Raw genomic sequence first — 12,608 nt, forward strand, 5'->3', positions numbered from 1 at the left:
AGGTTTCCCCCTCCTATGGAAGGTTTTGGTTTCGGGTCTTATTCGAAGACTTGGACACCAACACTTGGGATCCACCTATATAATGAGGGGCCAAGGGAGGGGGCCGGCCACCCCAAGACCATAAGCTGGCCGCCCCCCCTTGAGTGGCCGGCCACCCCCTCCCAAACCCTAGCTTTGCTCCTCCACTCCATATTGCCCGCGTAGCTTAGCGAAGCTCCGCCGGACTTCTACACCGCCACCGACACCACGCCGTCGTGCTGTCGGATTCAAGAGGAGCTACTACTTCCGCTGCCCGCTGGAACGGGGAGGTGGACGTCGTCTTCATCAACAACCGAACGTGTGACCGAGTACGGAGGTGCTGCCCGTTCGTGGCGCCGGAACCGATCGTGATCAAGATCTTCTACGCGCTTTTGCAAGCGGCAAGTGATCGTCTACCGCAGCAACAAGAGCCTCATCTTGTAGGCTTTGGAATCTCTTCAAGGGTGAGACTCGATACCCCCTCGTTGCTACCGTCTTCTAGATTGCATCTTGGCTTGGATTGCGTGTTCGTCGTAGGAAAATTTTTGTTTTCTATGCAACGTTATCCTACACCTAGAGGTGAAGATGAGAGGACACTGGCCGATGTCAAGCACGGTTTCGCCCTATGGCCGAAGAAGTACGTCGTCCTTTTGCAAAGGCCACCGACTCCTACACATGAGCAGCAAATGCCATCGACTCCTCCTCGGTGGCGGTCCTGGTGAGCAGCCAAGTCCACACCTACCCGAGAGGGACCCCGGCGTGAGTCCACCATCTCGAGATCCTCCGCGTAAGACAGCGTCCGTTAAGCGGAACGGTACGCCGCCTAGGAAGAAAGCTAGAAAGGAGAAACAACTGCCGCCTCCCCGAGAAGTTACCTTGGGAAAAAACTCCGGAGGAAAACGCGGAGGCCGTTCGGGCCGAGGTGAAGAAATTTTTGCACCGAAAGTGCCAGAGATACCTTTCGAGAAGACACTAGATCGGGAGAAAGTTGTGCGTACCGTTGACAATCTATATGACCCTGTACCATCGCCACCATCTGACTATGCGCGTTCTATTGAAAGGTCGTATGACAAGATGATCGAGGCGACAAAACCCGTTCAATCGGGTATCAGGGAGATAAAAGGGATACACGAGTGTCTACCAGCTCGGACAACAACCCGTTCAATCGGTCGCCCCTCTCAAGGTGTTTGACGGGAAGACCGTTCAAAGTTCTCGACAAGACGCAACCGATTACGCCTTAGCTGAACCGAGCATATCGGTTTGTTCAAGGGAAAGATTTGGTCGAGAATCTCAGGAAGGTACCAACATGTATGCGTAACTTGCATTCGTGGTACCTTAAGGCCTCAAAGGAAGGGATCGAGACTATCATGGTGCGAGTTAGGGAAGAGCACTACTTCCGGGAGTACCGTGTGAACGTTGACTTCGCCGAACTCTTTCGGTTATACAATCTCCGGGCCCTCGACAAATCAATCATCGGTTGCTATTGTCCGTAAGTGATTTATTTATTTAATTTGAGAAGTCGTTCATTGTCTGCAGATTATAATCTTTTGTGCGCTATATTATGCAGATCGAAGATGCTCGAATGCAAAAGGGACGATATCACGGACATTGGGTTCATTGACCCGAACACAATGCATGTCAAAACCATAGAGAATCCCCTCTATAACAAGGATACACCGCAGACTTTGCTAAGGTTTTTGAAGCGACAACGTGACAAAAAGCTAATACTTTGGCCTTACAACTTCGAGTGAGTCTTACTGTCTTATAACACATTATATTTTGCTCACCGTATGTCAAAATTTTAACTAATGACTTATATATATGACACTACATATTGAAACGTGCGTAGGTTTCACTTTATTCTTCTCGTCATCAATTTGGAAATCGGAGAAGTTGAAGTCTTGGACTCACTAAGCAAAAAAAGGATCTACACTTGTCTTGTTTTTTAATGCTCGAAAGGTAATTTTAATTCTTATCGGTTTGTTTCGTTAATTTTGTCGAGCAGCGTATGACTCTTTTATGCATTTTCTTTTGTCGAGCAGCGTATGGCAAACTTTCATCAAGGAAGATACGTCCCGTGAATGGACACCGAAGCTGCGATGGCGTGCGAAAGTAAGTAGTACTACCTAGGTCCACACACCTTTTAATTATCATACTTGACTATTGTTTGATTGAATTATATTCTTGTAAAGAAATGCCCGCAACAACCTCCGGGGACCGATCTCTGTGGATTCTTCGTTTGCGAGTACATCCGCAGAATTGTCAACGAGAGAACGAATAATGAAAGAAATAAAGAGGTACAAAAACAATCTTCACAAATTTGTTTTGTTATCATAAGTTGTGCTGAGTTTTAAGTAATAGTTGTTTCATGTATTCATTTGTATCTTATTCTTTTATAGTTGGCAAGAAAGCGGAACAAGCTCTCAATCGATGACCGCTTCATAGCAATAGGCGAGGAATTGGCGGGATTTTTCCTTCGGGACGTCATACCACAACTCGCAGAGCACCACTATGAATGAAGATGTACATGTTACATATATAGTTGACTCGAAGAGTACCACTATGCTACATGTAATAGACATATATAGAGTACGCCTCGGAGAGCACCACTATGCATGAAGATCGATCTTCATGCATAGTGCTACTTAATTTGCGATCTCATGCAATAACATGTGTGTTATATTATATGCACCAACTTGCTATGCATCATCTTGATCTTCATGTACTACCTAAACCCAAACGCGTTTCCGGTGCATCGACGCGATATGAATCAAACCGATATCCCTAAACCTCTCCAAAACCCTAAAAAGCCAATTCTCGCCGCGGCGAGATTTGGGCAAATTCCCCGCCGCGGGGAACCTTTGGTACCGGTTCGTATTACCAACCGGTACCAAAGATCCTTAGCCCTGAGCTCTCCCGGTGGCCCACGTGGAGGCCCGTTTTATACCGGTTCGTAAGCAACCGGTACGAAAGGGGGGGGGGCTTTAGTGCCGAATAATTTGTACCGGTTGCAAAACCGGTACGAATGCTCCTCTGGAACCGGTACGAATGGACGTTTTTCTACTAGTGGCGTTCGACCAATCGAGGAGGTGACTCGGCGGCAGCGCTCGTCGAACACAAGCTGATCGAGTCTGTCACTGTAACTGACGAGAGAGAAAGATGACGCGCGATATAGTGACGATAGTACAGGAAACAACCTTTTGCTGGTCGGTTTTGGATCGATCGATTCTGAAGCAAGGGCGGAGTTCACGTACCAGGTCTTGTTCGATTTCAGGCAAATCCACCAGGTTTGAGCTATATTGAGGGGTACTAGATCCCATCTAAGTTAAAAATCCCTGTGTTGGGTCCGCCAAAACCAATATCCAGCCTATATACCAGTCTGTATTGATACAGTATGTGTATGTTGTGTAAGAAGAAAAAACAAAGGTCGCATGACCAATTAACGATCTCATCCGATTAAGTACCGCCCCACGTCATGTGCATGCATTGTTTGAAACCGTAGATACGTATAAAAAAACGGTACAACAAAACGCGGGCCATATGGGTCTGCACTAGGCTATACGGACGATGGGCCAACACTGAAATTGCGATCTTGCCCCCGCTTACGAACAGGTATGAAAAGATCTCCACCGTTGTTGTGTTTGACGCTTTTAGATTTTTCTAGGGGACGAGCGCCGGAGCAGAAGTGGCCAAGAAGATACACAACCCACCGACTATAAGGTATGCAAATCCAAGAAATTCGTTCTTGCCTTCAAGCCACGTTGCAGTGGAGTGGACCAACTTTTTCTTGCCACTAAAGCTATATGTATTGTAGTTGTTACTCAGCCTCACTATTATGGTATCGTTCACCTTGAGATCAACACATATCCTCCCATATAACTTTCTGACTGTTGGAAGTGCTGCCGTCCGCAGTGAAGTGAGAGCCTTGCAGGCTCATAGACCGATTCTTCCATACCAACTTAGTTGACGTTGCTATTTTCATAACAACCGGTACATCATAGGTTGACCCAACTCAATCCTCTCATACTAGGGGTGTGGGGGGGCACAGCCCCCCATGCCAATGAAATATATTTGCGTAACAACCCTTCGTAATTTGCCACTTTGCCTTCCAAAACTGGCCTAAAATTGGTTAAGGTTTTGTTTACTTCTCTCGTATTTTTCTTCTCAATGGATATGAAGATGGAAGGGGATTTGGTGTTCACTCAATCCCCTCAAATACCCTTCCCCAAAAATACACTAGTATGATAAAAAAAAATCAATTTAGGCAAAAAAAATGTGGAGATGTGAGGAGATGGGGATATCTCGAGATTATTTTGTTGAAACCCGGAGAAGTAAGTGGGTCAGTGGGGATTTTTTGGGATCCAAAATAATTCCCTCCTATCCCCGTAAATAAGCTTGAACAATTATTGTAACCATGACTGCAAGCGGCACAGTTTGCGGGGCGGATTGCTTGTCCGAATAGCACAGTCTAGTTATTGAACTCTGTAGTGCAATTTGCACTGTTCCATGCCTTTTGAGGGACAAAGCGGCGCCGTTCTGCAGCCCTAATTGTAACCCAATCATTCAATTGAGTAGTGCCAGTGAGCATCATTATGTAGTCTTTGGATATGGTCCGTTCGGGATGTGCCCAAGCTTGTTATCCGTAATATTAGGGGGCACACATGCATGATTATTCCGATCAATTATCTTCACAACCTACAATTCAGTCAGCAATTCAGCATAAGTAAAGTCAGAAACAGCGGGGTGGTGTTTTGGAACATGGGAGCATATGCTCCCTATATTTTGAAATGAATCTTACACATATTTTAAGTTTCAAAAATATTGAAACAAAAAATTCGCACGTACATCTTCACGTGCTACACGCTCACAAAGTCGTTTCATAAAAAATGAACTTATCATGTGACGTGTGTAAAAAGACAAAATTCAGTGCTGAAAACAATGCTTTTCACAGGATAAGTTTTCTCTTTTTTACATAGGCCACAAAAAATATTATTTTTTCGTGAAACTTGACGCATACACATATATTATGAAGATGTACATGTAGAATTTTTTGTCAAATTTTTTTCATACTTCAAAATATGTTTTGTTGGTAGAGGGAGCATACGCACCCGGGAGCCGAATTGAATTTCCGCCACAGTGCCTATCTTAACAATAGGCGTAGAAGACACCAGGCGCCATACATCTCGTGCAGATAGCTGCGGAAGGACACCAACCGGGATAAAGAGGACTCCCACAAGGAAAAACACCGAGACAACCTGCATAACACAAGCCAAAATATATAGTAGGTATATATGTACGACGACTTTTCCAGGCCGTGGCGATCGTGGCCGACGGGCGGGAGGTATGGCAAGGCCGTGCTTGCTAGCCATGGGGCACTGTGAGGCGGTGCAGGCCGCCATGAGCCTCGGCAAGGCCTCGGTGGCGACGAAGCGGCGCGATGTATCTTGAGACTAGTCGGACTATCTGGCTCGAGGCCAGCCGGACTATATGTGTATTGCTGGAAAAAGGACCGCTCATTTTCCCCCCTCCCCTCTCTCCTCACGCTACAGTAGTTGAGTGACTCCCACCGGAGACCGGGCCGATCCGATGGCCTTTCCGCCGGCGTAGCCAGTCGGAGATGGCCTAGGGGAGGCGCCGGAGCTAGGTTAGTGTATAGTTCTAGTAGATCTAGGTTTTCTTGGCTTTATGCCGGAGTTTGGCACTTTTCCAGGAGTTGGCTGCTAGATCTCTTGGCCGAGATCTGGAGCTAGCCTGCGACCTTCTTCTCCGACGAGTTACTCCGGCGGTCGGAGTCAGATGCGGTGAAGATCTGGGCGGCGGGCAACTCCAAAAATAAAGGGCCTTTATCCCGTGCCAAGCACAAGCTCCTCTGGGCAGTCCTGCTCCTTTCTCTGGCCGGCCGTGGCGGCGAGGGGGGGAAGAGGAGTTGCGGCTGTTCAGGAAGCGGTGGCTTGGAGACGGCGGGGAATAGCTGCTGCGTCGGAGAGCTTCTTTGCTCTCGTTTCAGGGGTTCTTCAGCGGAGGACTCAAGCCGGCGGTCACCTCCGCTCTGCCTCTGCTCATCATGGTCGAAAGGCGACCCTCCTAGGCCTCGATTCGATGGTCTATCTACCTCCAGGCTTCATGCCGATGCGGAGGATCTTCAGCTCCGGCTGCTGCGCACCTTCCAGTGGTGCTGGCCCAAGTGGTTCGTCCCCGGTGCCGGTATTCCTGGCGCGGCGGCGGAGCTCAGTGCTCGATGGTGGAGAAGGATCTCGAGGACCCGATTGCTTTTTATCTTTTTGTCCTGAGGACCTTGTTGTAATTTCTGGGGTTTTTTCTGCAGTTCCTGGTTTGTCTGTGGACTCCCTTGTAACTTCTTCATCCACCGTTTATATATGAGGCAGCATCCGGGTCCTTCATCCGGGTCCTTCTGGACCGTACCTGTTCAAAAAAAAAAAATGTGTATCGCTGGAGACGCGCCGTACTATCTGGCGTCCTCTTTTTTTTTTTGAAATAACCAGGGATCTGGCTTTCATTGATAAGCAGAGGGAATAGCTTTACAGAGACCAACCGATCACATAATCTTGCGTCCTCTTGGCTGGACAATCCGGTGAACATTTGGACGTTTCTTCTTGCGCCGGATGTCTTGCGCTAATGGCTGGACTGTCTTGTGAATGATATACGGTGGGATATAATGGGTTTAGATACAGGCTTAGGATAGCTCGCAATTAATTAATTAATTTATTAATTACAAAGACCGTAAACTGACTTTGGGGAGGATGCTGTACTGGAGCAAGAAGAGGGGACTTTAATTGGGTGCGAAGTTTTAACCCTTCACGATCTCTTAGGCTAGTCATAGTGGGCTGTAACTTAGACTAGTAACATATGCCATGTTACTAGTCTAGGTTACTACCTTTATAGTGGATAATAACTTATATGTGGTGTCATGCATTAGACTAGTCACAATGGAGAGTATCATATAGTAGTATCATGCATATGGTACTAGTGTGTGATACTATCTTCACAATGAATAGTATCATGTAGTAGTATCATAGGTCAATTATATTTAGTGATTTGTAGAATCTCAATGCAAAAGTGTGTACAAGATTAGTTTGACATTAATTTTTTTAATTCTACGTGCTATGATACAGTATCTACCTACTCCCTCCGTTCTGAAATAGTCTACATTCTAGCCCCAAAATTTGTTCTGAAATACTCTACATTCTAGCTTTTAGTCAACAACAACACTGAAAATGAGGTGGTTTTACTCTCTTTATTGGATGGTGTTATTTTCAATGTAGCTTGGATTGGTTGTTCAAATATCTAAGTAGTACTAATAAATGCACTACTAATTTGTCTTATTTTTTCTAGAATGTAGACTAAATTAGAATGGAGGGAGTATGATACTACTATCATCTCTTTCTTCATTTATTGATGTGACACATCAGCTTTTTGCATGCATGTGTTGCATGATACTAGCTATGATACTCCCATTGTGAGTAGTCTTATATCATTTAGTATTATGTTGTAGACTCATCTTGCCTTGAGGTGTGTGATGTTACGGTAACATAGCTAGTTACCACCTTATTCTCTTTCTTCATTTATTAGCATGTCATGTCACCAAAATGTCTTGAGATGTGTGATGTTACTAGCTATGTTACTCCCACTATGAGCAGTCTTATTAGGGCATCTCCAGCGGCGCGACGCAAACGGTCGCTGACGCTCAGCGACCGTTTTCATCCACCGTGACCGGAAATGCTTCTGGGGCCTGTTCCAGCGGGGCGACACAAAGTGACCGGGCCGTCCGCGGAGACGCAAACCTGGCCCAAATATGCGCCTCGGATGCGCCTCTGCGGACGTCCGAAAACGTCCGCTCGCGTCTGGCGGACGTTTCGGCGGGCCCGCCTGGCAGCGACCATGCGTCGATGCGTCTTCTCAAACGCGCTAGCGACTGCAAAGCTGCGTCGCTTCGGCACTCTGCGCCACGTTAATGGCGACGATGCCTCGGCTGCCGAGCGGCCGCCCACCTCCGCCAACCACGTTAATGGTGACGCCACGCGTCCCGCGGCCACCGCATGCGGCCGGCCTATGTGTTAGTTTGTGTAAACCATGTTCCTAACTATGTGTTAGTTTGTGTAAAATCATGTTTCAAAATGTAATATCTGAAACTATGTTTAATTGAGAAAAAGGAAAAAAATAAAAAAATGTATCGCCCTGGAGCAGACCCCAGACGCAAACGGACGCGCAGACAAAAACGGTCATTTTAGCGTCCGCAGCGCGACGCAAACGGACGCTCGTGGACATTAAAATGTATCGCGCCGCTGGAGATGCCCTTAGCCTTGTGCCACAGGATGACGACGGCGTCGCTCATAGGTGGTTCCCCGAAAGGAGTCCACAACAGAAACACCTGAGGCACACATCACTACATCAGCACGTCCAACTATATAAACTTTAGACTAGTCATAGTGGGGAGTAACATAGAGTAGTAACATGGAGCATGTTACTACCGTATGTTACTACCTCCATAGTGGATAGTTACTTATATGTGGTATCATGCATGCTATATTTATTAGATTGTACACTCATCTTGTCTTGAGAAGTGTGATGTTATGGTAACATAGCTAGTTACCACCTCCCTTTCTTTCTTCATTTATTATTATGCCATGTCACCAAATTGCTTTGGGGTGTGTGATGTTACTTGCTATGTTACTCCCACTATGAGTGCAGCGGCCATTTGGAAGTAGTACTTCTTTCTAACACTGACGAATCCAACCAGCAGGATTGTCGTCATCAAAGCAAGGGAAATCCATCAAGACCCTTGCTGATTGATTTCATGAATTGGGCATGCATGAATGCCTGCCTTCATAATTGCGCCAATAATCCTGCCATTTCTGGCGCATATTTGCTTGCTGAAAGTTGTTAAAGGCTAGAGTTATGGGTGTTCCTGCAGGTGTAACTGAACCCAAGACTGCATCTGTCCGAACTGTACAGACCATATTCTGGAGGGGAGAGTCTGATGTTGCAGTGTGGGTGGTTTCTGGGTCAGATTACAGGAATACGCCATGTTTACATTCGTGCTCTTGGGATCTATAGCTTGAACTGGGTACAAAGGTCTTCCTGCTTTGGGTGGATGCTGCCCAAATGTCCCTTGATTTGCCTCGCTTCCCGTTTCAGGTCTGCTTTCTCCTGTACTGACTGTGATCAAGTTGGAAGAAGAGGTAACTTTACACCGAAACCAGTTCGCCCGAATCAAACAACTGATCCAACTAGAAACTCGCCTAAGATGCAGCTCAGCTCAGAATCACAGAATATTATGAAATCGACAAACGGATCCCAGGAAACTACGAACAATTTATATCGGATTCAGCTCAAACTGTTGAGCCATGGTACACGATATAGTCTACAGAGTATTTGTCTCAAGTCATTGGGGGAATAACCGACACAGCAGAACTGTCCAGGGGAGGAGCAAGGATTTAGGTATAGCGGGGCGAGACACCAAGATAAGATAAAATGTCACAGCCGGCGATTTTTTTCTCGAATAAACATCTAGTTCACTCTTGCAGACACATCACAGGTATATAGTCTTAGTGAGCCTTAACAATATCTCATGTGTAGATAATTTGTTACTCCGTATCAAAGTTGACATACAAATTATAGATGAAAATTCAGCAATTTTCTGCTAGCCCATCGAACAGGCCTGAACAACAACTTATCTTGGCCACAAACCAGAACTCAAGGAGTGCAAGATGGCCTGAACTGGGTTGTTTTGTTGGGCTTCGGTGCTTCTACATAGTTATGCCTGCGCTGGAAGTTCTAATAGAGTAATTCTCTAGGCCAAATAGTCTGATCACCAAATACCAATACATATACGTAATGCTGCAGATCATTAGTAGGGGGGGGGGGACGTCCCCCCGTCTCTGCCCCTGTAAAGGATGAGGCGTTAAGTAGGAACCACGGTCGTAGATACAGGGCAACGTAGTTCAGTGTCGAAAGCTTCAGGGTTCAGACAGGAGCCTGACACGTGTCCACCTACATCCTGAGTCTTAGCGGCCTGAAGGGTGTCTGTTCCAGGACAGGTAGTTGTGATCTCCCAGTTTCCTGCGGAAGGCCATAATTTAGACGTCAAAAGGCTCTCATTTAGATAGGTCAACGAGAGCAATATCGATGCAGCGTGCTTAAATAGTTATACTGACCTTGGTTTTATCACGTATAGCAAGGTGAATGCAAATGCCAAGAAGATACACAGCCCACCGACTATAAGGTATGCAAACCCAAGAAATTCATTCCTCCCTCCAAGCCAGGTTGCAGTGGAGAGGACCAACTTCTTTTTGCCACCGAAGCTATATGTATTGTAGTTGTTACTGAGCTTCACTATTATGGTATCATTCACCTTCAGATCAACAGATATCCTCCCATATAACTTTCTGAATGTAGGAAGTGCTGCCGTCCGCATCCAAACAATAAGATCCTCTTGCTCGCTCAACTGTCACATAAAATGAGAACTGACATAAATAACTACTACAAGGTTTTTTTTTTCTGTGGGCAACTCCTACAGGTATTCCATAACAAGTGAAACTTCTTTATCCAAGTGAAAAAAAGAACACAAATTAACTGTTGTTCCATATTAAGATGCTGAAGGCTACACAGATATGCAACAACGTGATAGTACAGAGTAAGAATTTGCATACCGGGATGCTTGCGTTAAGCATTTTTCCACCTATGAGCGCACCATTCTGGAAGTTGCTTGGGTAGACATTTTTGGCAAATTTGTGCTCCCTATCACTTTTCCAGGAGATGTCCTTCTTATCCACTGTCAAGTTCTCATTACCGCGAGTGAAGCTATATGTGTCATTGAACAGACTCCAGGCAATCAGACCACAGGGCACAATTGGTTTTCCATCCGCTGTGAACCTCTCAGGTTCACAGGACGTTGTCTGATTTGCCTTCTTATAATCCCTTAGCTGTGCATCGTTTCGGCTCTTCACATACCTGAAATCGGAAGTGTTACACATGCTATGGTGCTAAGCCCCCAATACATGCTATTCTTAGCATACGGTAGTCAAAGTCATTGGTTAATACGTTGCGTAATATGCCTTTTTCAATTTTGAATATCCATTGGCAGTTTGGAAAGAAACATGAAAGGAATAACTGTGAAGTTGTACCAGAAGTTATTGACTGAAGACATCAAGAAACATTACCTCCTATGATTTTGATAGAAGTTGTCAAGCTGGTAATACACGAAGATTGGCTGCTTCATATCCTTTTTAACCTGCACAGATAAGATAATGTCAGGGCCTCAGGGGTGGGGGGCACAGCCCCCCATGCCAATAATTTTTTGCCTAACAAGGTCACTTTGCCTGCCAAAACTAGTAAGCTTGAACAATAATTGTAACCCAATCATTCAGTTATGAGTATTACCCTGAGAGTCCTTGTGCAGTCTTTTGATATGGTCTCGTTGCGGATGTACCCAAGCTTGTTATGAGTCATGTTAGGGGGCACACATGCATGATCATACCGGTCAATTATCTCCACAACCTGCATCCAGTCAGCATATGTAAAGCCAGAAACTGACAGAGTTCCAATCTCAACAATAGGCGTAGAAGACACAGAGCGCCGTACATCTCGTGCAGCTAGCAGCGAAACGACGCCAACTGGTACGAATACGATTCCCACAAGGAAAAACACCGAGACAACCTGCGCAGCACAAGCCAAAACATATGTGAGCTGGTCCAGAATGCGTATTAGTGCCCTCTAGGATGTAGCAGCGCCGTAGCCTGTAGAACGAGTAAGCATACCCATTTTGGAGTAAGGATCGGCTTACAGGCCGGCAGCTCTTGCTGGGTGAACTTTGAATCTGCGCATGAGAATTCAGTGGTAAGTATGGACCTACATAACACAAACTCAAACCACGAGTACAGGAGTTCCAACAAGTTGTTGGCAACAACACTATATCAACACCCTGGTCCCAAATAATTTCATCAGGTAGCAATATTTTGGGCTGGGGGTGTGGGTGGGGGGGCATGGCCCCCCTCTTCTTGGCCACAACATACCTCCGCTCCTAGATTGGAAACTGCTACACTAGATTGGACGTATTTTTGCTGGGCCAAACGAGCAATAATCAATCAATCACTAGGGTTGCCAATCCGCTGCTTAGCAATGGGTGTAGTGCAGCTAAATTACGCTTCCTCCGTACCGCAGCACCAACCGCAAGAGGAAACAGGGCAGTAAGAACCAGGTGGGGAAGAAAAGCGGGTAGATCTCACTCACACTTGGGCCTGTTCCTCCTGGGCGCGTCCCCATCCGCCCCGGATCCGGCGTTGCCCGTGACGGCCACGTTGCTGGCCATCCCCGGCCCTAGAAGAGAAGATGCGGCTTGTGCAGGCGATTCCGGGCGGCTGATCTCGGGGCTCCCGGCTCTTCCTGGCTTGCTTGCTTGCTTGGGTTTGAAGAAAGAAAGAAAAAGGTTGCAGTGATTTCGACCCCTGCTGGCTGGGGAAGGATGAGGGGGACGGCACTGCGGCGGGTGCGGGCGTGTTCGTGTCGAGCCGGCGGAGGACTACTGCGGTCCGCGGTAGTCCAAAATGGTCAACTGAAAAAGTCTTTTTAGT

General features: G+C 46.5%; 1 protein-coding gene across 1 annotated transcript; it reads right to left on the reverse strand.

The window, feature by feature from the left end:
- Window positions 1-9,906: 9,906 nt before the first annotated feature.
- On the reverse strand, window positions 9,907-12,387 carry LOC124684400 (ALA-interacting subunit 3-like). The gene is made up of 8 exons (XM_047218717.1): window positions 12,268-12,387; window positions 11,796-11,854; window positions 11,620-11,694; window positions 11,419-11,535; window positions 11,199-11,269; window positions 10,689-10,989; window positions 10,194-10,483; window positions 9,907-10,098 (listed from the first exon to the last, which is right to left on the reverse strand). The coding sequence occupies exons 1-8, from the start codon at window positions 12,344-12,346 to the stop codon at window positions 10,044-10,046; spliced, it is 1,047 nt and encodes a 348-aa protein (XP_047074673.1). The 5' UTR covers window positions 12,347-12,387; the 3' UTR covers window positions 9,907-10,043.
- Between the last annotated feature and the right edge of the window lie 221 nt (window positions 12,388-12,608).

The sequence above is a fragment of the Lolium rigidum genome, chromosome 1, assembly GCF_022539505.1.
Source record: "Lolium rigidum isolate FL_2022 chromosome 1, APGP_CSIRO_Lrig_0.1, whole genome shotgun sequence".
NCBI lineage: Eukaryota > Viridiplantae > Streptophyta > Magnoliopsida > Poales > Poaceae > Lolium > Lolium rigidum.